At 35.5% G+C, this 7801-nt stretch overlaps 1 protein-coding gene across 1 annotated transcript; it reads left to right on the forward strand.

Annotated features, from left to right (window-relative positions):
* Window positions 1–20: 20 nt before the first annotated feature.
* LOC118755862 (putative uncharacterized protein DDB_G0286901) lies at window positions 21–5183 on the forward strand. The gene is made up of 8 exons (XM_036490670.1): window positions 21–123; window positions 947–1051; window positions 1126–1280; window positions 3150–3225; window positions 3334–3414; window positions 3475–3666; window positions 3729–3894; window positions 4375–5183. Exons 1-8 carry the CDS (start codon window positions 87–89, stop codon window positions 4532–4534), a joined length of 972 nt encoding a protein of 323 aa, XP_036346563.1. The 5' UTR covers window positions 21–86; the 3' UTR covers window positions 4535–5183.
* Window positions 5184–7801: the final 2618 nt, after the last annotated feature.

The following is a 7801-nucleotide window of genomic DNA, read 5'->3' on the forward strand; positions in this document are numbered from 1 at the left end:
AGCTGGCGAGGGAGGTGAAAGCCGATTCGGATGTTGAGGAGGCGGCTAAGGAGCCGGAAGGCGTTGTTGAGCATGAGAGCGAGAAAATGCGCATCGATGAAAAGGATCGCGGCGGTTTGCAACGTGCGTTCGATGATGAGCTTAATTTTTGGAAATAACTGGTTTTTCTTGCGTTTTCCTTTGAGCAAATATTTTTTCTGGATTTATTTTGTTGGCGCACAGTGATTTTTTTGAATACTTATACTACAATCAGAGCATTTTGGTTGAATTGGTGGCATATTTTGTTGTTGTTTCTTACACTTATGGACACTTTTCATGACGACAAGCACTGATTTATTTTCACGAACATTTTTCATCGTTCAAAATCAACAATAAAAACGATTTTTTCTTTGTTTTAAGATTTCACTGAGTTTTTGTGCTAACCACCTTACATCAATTGTATTTTTTTAATTAACTTAATTTCTTATTTATTTTAATCTATTTAGATTTTTTTTTCATTTACCTTAAACTTCATTTTAATTTTTTTAGTCTTTATATATTTTTTTAACTTCCTATTTGACGTTTTGTTTGGTTTGTTTTGTTTCGTTTTGTTTTTGTTTTTGTTTTTGTTGTGTTGTGTTGTGTTGTGTTGTGTTGTGTTGTGTTGTGTTGTGTTGTGTTGTGTTGTGTTGTGTTGTGTTGTGTTGTGTTGTGTTGTGTTGTGTTGTGTTGTGTTGTGTTGTGTAGTGTTGTGTTAGGTTGTCTTGTGCGGTGTTTTATTTTTATTTTTTTTTATTTTGTTTTTCATTATTTGTTTTAATTGCCCCTAATTTGTTTATATATTTTTCCCCTTTAATTTAATTTAACGTATTCAATTTAATTTGATTTCTTCATATATAACCCGCTTTCGGCATTATCCATACACTCTTTTGAATTTGTTTTTCTAAATAACTCCTTCCCATTACAGGTAATCCCAAAAGTCTACTGCCAATGCCCGTTGAAGACTCATCAATGCGCCGCTCGTGCTCGCTCAGCGACTTGCATATGGGAATTAGCGGCAACATGGGTAAATGTAGGTAGTTTGCTATATATATCTTTTTACCGAAATCGTCGTCTAATGCAACTTTTAATCTCTTCTAATTGCAGCTGGTAAATCCAATGGTAGTCAATTGAAAAATCCAGGCGTTGTTTATCGTAATAGCACAGCGACAAGGTCTGCGAGCAAGCGCAATAGTCTACAACTGAAAAGCTCGACTGGTTTGGGTGCATCGAGTTCATCGATTGGTGTACTAAATCAAGCGGTAAGTTTCAAAACCATTTTCTTTTGTGATAGCATAGTCAACACTTGAGAGAAATTTAAAATCAAAATTTTATATTTGAATCTTGTTAATTTCCAAGAGAAATAAGTCTAACAGTTTTGATGCAGTTGGGTTCATTTAAAGAGGCTCTGTTGAACTGCATCAAATTTCCCATACCGGAGAAATTCTGACATATTCCCTTTGGTAATTAACCGATTCATTTAGTCCTGTTCAGATAAAAATTGTCACAGGGAAACATGAAAAGGGCCATATTTCATAACACTAATGCTGCGTTTGAAAAGGATGCTAGTTAATAAATTGGGTGTAAAAAACAAGGGACACTGGGACGTAGAATATGTTTGTATCCGCATTTCCCCTGCCTACCTCGTCCCATCCAAGATACTACAAGCTTCCTTAATAAATAAACGCAAACTCTGCCTTTATTCAGAAATTCTTTAAAATAAACGGTTCGACTGTCGATGAAATTAAGTACGGCCAACGCCCAGCAATCACATCACAGATCAGTCGAGTGCATGTTAGAACGCAGGTGGCATTGGTTGCTTAGGTACCCTTGAGTAACCTGGCACTAACTCTATTCAAAAGATTTATATCCTTTCTGGCGAAGAGGTACTCAAAGCGGTTTAAGTTTACCCACTCGGTAATCGTCTCGAAGAATACTGGTTGATCACGCAAAATGGTACGTTTTCCACAAAGGCGACCGATAACTCTTTCCTCACCAATGCATCGGCCACCGCGTTTCCTCTTCACTTCCGCCGTGGCCTCGTATCCAGCACAGTGTAGCCGCGTTTTTGCTGTCGAGAATTAAAGAATGACAAGACACTTGTTGGCGAGCTTGGAGAAGGTGTCAGTTAGCTGTCAGAAAAGATTACTATTAGCACGCTCGAGAATGCTCACTGTTCGGCCTGAAATACTGCGGCTATCTGACGACTGAAATAAAAAGTTTAGTGTCGGGTCCATAAACGCCTGTACTTGTTCCGTCAGCCATACTTGACCCATCTGGTCCTTAATGTGCATAACTGGGATCAAAACGAGGCTATCCATTTACCCAGAAATCTCTCTTGCTATACCTGGAATAATAGCACCAGAATAAAAACAATAAAAAATATGGGGTCCAGTGGTTGAGTTATGTGTGTCTGGATCCTCATCCACGAGTTAATAGAGATAACTTCTGACGTGCCGGCGAGTCCATGCTTCCAGAAAATGGTGATTCGGCTGCTCGCTATGTACATTTGTACATACATACGTGGTGGTCTGGCATGCCAATGCTATCCGGAGTCCGGTATTCTGACAAGTCTTTAGCTTGATCCACTGCCTCCTCTTAGTCCTCAATGACCTAGCAGGCGCAAAATAATTTAGAATCGTCCGACTCGCCCTTCATGAGTACCTCTCTCAGGGAAATTAAAAAAGGAATTACCGAAAAATTTCACTCGAAAGCTAAGCAGAAGTACAGCTACCCAGGGTCGTATAAGATTACCTGACAGAGTTGGAATACCTACAACTTACTAAAAAACAAGGCGCTGTTAGGATTAAGCAAAGAATGAACCTTCCGTATTTCGTATTACGATTGCTCAATTGGTTCGTAAGATATACGTGAATAAGTGGAACCACTTTTTGTTTTAAGCCGAATAACGGTAAATTGAAAATATATCTAGAAAACTTATCCATAGAATTAAAAATTAACTCGATTTTTGGAATCAGTGTGAAATTCTATATAGGAATTGGATAGTGGCATCCATAGAACGTTTTTGCTGTCAACCAGTGTAATTTATTAGTTTAAGGGAGAGTTTTTGTATATTATAAATTTGGACTGTTGAAAACTATCACTTAAAATCCACAATATATGATTTATAGAGTGATTCTGAAAATGAGGACAACAATCGTGGTCGCAGTAGCGGAAGTAACTCAAATCGTACTAATGGACCTACCGGTAAGTACTTTTAAATAAATAATAATTTTAAATAATTTTAAATAATAAATAAATAGTCGTTTATTACTACTATATTCCCATGATTGAATTCCCATCTTGCACTTCTAGTCGCCAATCGTCAGTATGCAAACAAGAATTCTAACACAAATAACAATCGGCGAAAAGGTTTACAGCCGAATTTCAGCAATGGTGAGCAACTTTTTTAAATTTTTTATCGATATCGGAATTGCTTTACAAATCTTTCTATAGCCGCTCCACTGCAAGACGATTCCAGCTCCGAAGAGACGCCCGGCGGTTCGTCCAACTCCAAACCAATAGTGCCACCACGCTCGCGTAATTTAACTTTCGATCATAAAAGCAAAGTGCTCAACAGTCCAAATGTAATGAAGCAACGTGGCGTATTTGAAGCGCCTGAATTTGGCGCACTAGAAAGTTCTGATCGTAAGTTAAATAGTAAATAATTATTTTTGGCGGACGAAAATTAATGTATTTTCTTGTTCTAGCGAAATCACAAGTGCACAACGTGATTAACAATTTATATACAACAACACAAACGGTCATGCAACTGCATGCGAATCTAAAGAATTGTGAGGATTCATTAATGTTAAAGGAACTGGAGAATGCTGTGATTATGACGCAAAATATGTTAACAAACATTACACAAAATAAGTGAGTAGCATGCGATGGTGATTTTCTTCTAATCTTTGGAGTTTTGCTAAATACGTGCCGAAGTAGCTCAAAAAAAAAAACAAAAACTGGTACTACTGTTAAGTGGCTCATGTCCCTAATACTTGACGAATCCTTGTCTAATCATTTGTACTTACTTTAGCAATCCTTACTGCTTACTTTAGTAAGGGATGGAAATGGATTAGACGAGGATTAGAGACAAGAGCCATTTAACCTACTGATAACAGTTTTTGTATTTGGAAAGTTATAATTTTTGTTTTTTTAAAGTATACCTTTATATGAGAGGTAGGCGATTTAGTTGCCAAATTTCGCACATTTTCAATACCACCCTACTTTGTGCCAAAACTAAAATATGTGCACGATTTCGTAGATATTTCTCACAATTTTTTTCCCGAGGCCGGACAGTATTAATTGAATTTTCCTCAAACTCCATAAACTTAAATTTTTTATTTTATTTTCCAGAAATGACAAAACTCACTCACAACATAGTCACGCCTATACAACCACAGAACAGGCGAATCTGGACAACGGCGACTACTTGATGATGGTCAACAATTGCGCCGATCTTCTAAGTAATTTTCGTATGAAGCACAAATTGGACGACTGTGAGAATAACTCCTAGTGTAGTAGTAGCAACACTAGCAGCGATTGAGAATTTAGCGTTTAATTAAATACACAAATAAAGTAAAGACGAGAAACCAAGCAAAGAGAAATGAATAACAAATATGCAACTGAACTAATTAACACAGACAACTAACTATACATGAGACAGGAAATGAAAAGCAAGCAGATATGTAAAGGATAACGATGAACGTGGAACTGATAGCGTCTGAATGTGTCAACTCCATTTTGGAGAATTACTAATCATTTAATTATCAAATACCTATATGTAATTAGCTATAATAAAAATAGAAATAATAATGTCATTAGAAGTTGTAAGTGCAAAAATGCAGCATATTCCCTGCTATGTGCGCGACAATGTAGTTGTAGCAAGACAAAAGCAACAAATATAAATAAAAGCGAAATTTTAGCTACAAACAAGTGCAAAAACGTAATTAAAAGCTGAAAGAGCAATGCGGAAGTGACTTCCTTAAAACATAAAGCTTACAAACTAACTAATTTTTCTTAACAAGCTGTTGTATTCTGCCTTATTTTACACACACAAATACATACATAGCAAGTAACATATACACACACGAATCCAAAACTATCACCCTCATTGCGAGAGTCGTGTCGGATGCAAGTCGTTTTTCGAGAGTCGAATCGTATCGAAAATTTCACGTCATTGCCTAAAATTTCCACTCGACTAGTGTATTAAAACGGAAAAACTTGGCAGCACTGTATAGTTTTCGACAAATTTCGTCGTTTACTTTTTTCAGCACGACAGTAAACAATGCCAATGTTGTCGAGTCGTACAATTTAGCCTAATTTACGACTTACGCAATGAGGCTGTATATGTATATATCTACTCTGTATTCGTTTGAACCAGAAAGAATTTGTAACTTGTTTGTTAAGTTTGCAGCCAATGTTTTGTAAGTTTTGTTAAGTGCTTACTTAGCCCTAAGTGTGACGCTAATTAGTTAAATTTAATTTGTAATAACTGTAAATGTATTTGTATTTGGTTTGCTCAATTGGCTCAAATGGAGCAATGCTCACTCACCTACACGTGTGGAGAGAACTTGCTACATACATACACCCGTACAAAATTTAAGTGCGATTAATGTTAATTTCAGTTGTTTGTTAGTTGCCTTAACACTTAATTCGTAATTAGTTATGTTTATATAGTACAATTTAAGTCACATTTGCTGTAACAGAGTGTTGTTTATTTGATAGCAACAAAATTTGCTTGACTCAAAAATTAAGCAAATGCTAGAAAATGTGTTGTTTGAAAAGCAAAGATGATAACAATAATATAATCAATACAGTACAGTCTTTTGGAATATTGATAAAGAGAAAATGCCAAATTTTGTGTAAAATTTATAACAGAAAATTAAGTAGCGTTTGAGGTGAATTTGCAAATGTTTTACTGCGATAATATTTAGGTTGTAAAAACTTTTGCTAAGTGTCAATTGCTTATAAAATTAGTTGAAATGTTGAGTGCTGGAGGCAAATGGAAGGACAAGAGCAAAGAGTGTCGAGGAAGTTAAACGCTTGCAAATGTTTTTTAAAGGCAAACTTTTTTGCCACTTGGTGTGGATTGGTTTTGAAAAGACAATATTTTTCGCCCAACAGATGACTATTTCTAAATATCGATGCCTTTTTCGTTTGGTAATCTGTAAACACTTTTAAGTGTATTATGTGTGCGTGTGTATTTTGCCTGGCGCTGATATAAAGGCATACAATTTGTTGATCTACTAACCGATATAATACCCAATTTCCACCAGACCATAAAATGGCGAAGGTTCCAAAAAGATTTAGGGCCGTTAACTTATCTATTTAAAAGTATGGTTCTAATGGTTTTTACTACAGAAAAATCGGTGTCTTATTATTTTAAAAATGTCATCTGGAAAATACCTATTTACTTTTTTTAACACAATTGCATCGGCACTTTTTAAATACCAAATTTATTATTAAAAAATTTGTAATTTAAAGTATGCGTGGAAACCTGGCATATGACTTCTTAACATAAACTTTTCTTGAAGCCTTAAAGTAATCCAAACTATTAGAGTAGACAAGGGTTATCGATGGAAAATTTAGAGCAAAACATGCCCGCAAATTCTGCCCTAGACCTAGTGAAACCCAGCTTTAGACCAAAAAATTAAGATCGCCTCGAAACGCTCTAAAAAACATTACCTACAGTAGAGCATTTCTTATCCGTCTGAATTGGTGACAGCTTGAGTATAGCGAATTTTTGCTACTGACTTATATAATTCAGCTCTACGTTTTTACCTTCCTTTTATTAACTCGGGATATAACTATGTAATATTGATGCGCCTAAAAGATGCAGCGATTTCTATTCTCAAGTTATATACCTGATGACAGTACGAATGGCAATTATAATAGGGAGGTTTTAGTTTTTCAAACTATAATTTTTTTGAACCACATTTTCCATTTCAAAAATGCTCCCCAGCCAAAGTCTAGCTCTTTTTCCATTTTAGCCTTCGTAAAAAATATATTTGCAAGCGTATAAACTCCTCACACTTGATGGCTACAGTAGTAGAGTTGCGGAAATATGTAGAATAACTCGCAATGTACTTAGCCGGGGTCTGAATCTAAAACTGAAGTCAAATAATGTCTGGGTTGTTTTAAATTTAGAAAGAAATATTGAGCCAACTTTTGATTTCCGACTTCAGAGACGGCTTTAGCGTGCCAAATTTTGGAGGCATTGGCTAGGAGTAGCGTTCGTTTTTGAAAGAGCCACCAAAAGCATTCATACACTCCACTTCAACAGCCAAAAAAAAAAATTATGAAAGTGTGTTACGAAATTTTTCTTTCACCAAACAATTAAACAGAAAAAGTATTTCTCTGCCAAAATTTAAAAAAGAAAAAAAATAAGAGTTCATATAAAATGGGCCTCTACGTAAGGGTTTCCATTTACATATTTTACCATACTAGTAGTTTTCATGAAAATCTGTAATAATCCAAACATACCTAGGTATTTACGTATATAAATAATGTACTGTATTGTATTGTATCGTATTGAACATTAATAACTATATATTTGTCAATGTTATTGTGGCTTGTTAACATTTTATTTTTAATATTTTTATTGAGCTTTGTACCACGATTGTTTATTAGGAAAAATTGAAAAAGCAACAAAGTCTAAGCGGTAGAAGTTATAGCACTATTTCGGAGATCACCACATCTCCTCATCAGACTTCTTTTTCTAGACTTCAGCAGGGATCGAACCTGCGAATTCGATGTTCAAAGTCAGAAGCGTTAACCACTG

The sequence above is a fragment of the Rhagoletis pomonella genome, unplaced genomic scaffold, assembly GCF_013731165.1.
Source record: "Rhagoletis pomonella isolate Grant_MI unplaced genomic scaffold, Rhpom_1.0 Rhpom_scaffold_07680, whole genome shotgun sequence".
Taxonomy (NCBI): Eukaryota; Metazoa; Arthropoda; class Insecta; order Diptera; family Tephritidae; genus Rhagoletis; species Rhagoletis pomonella.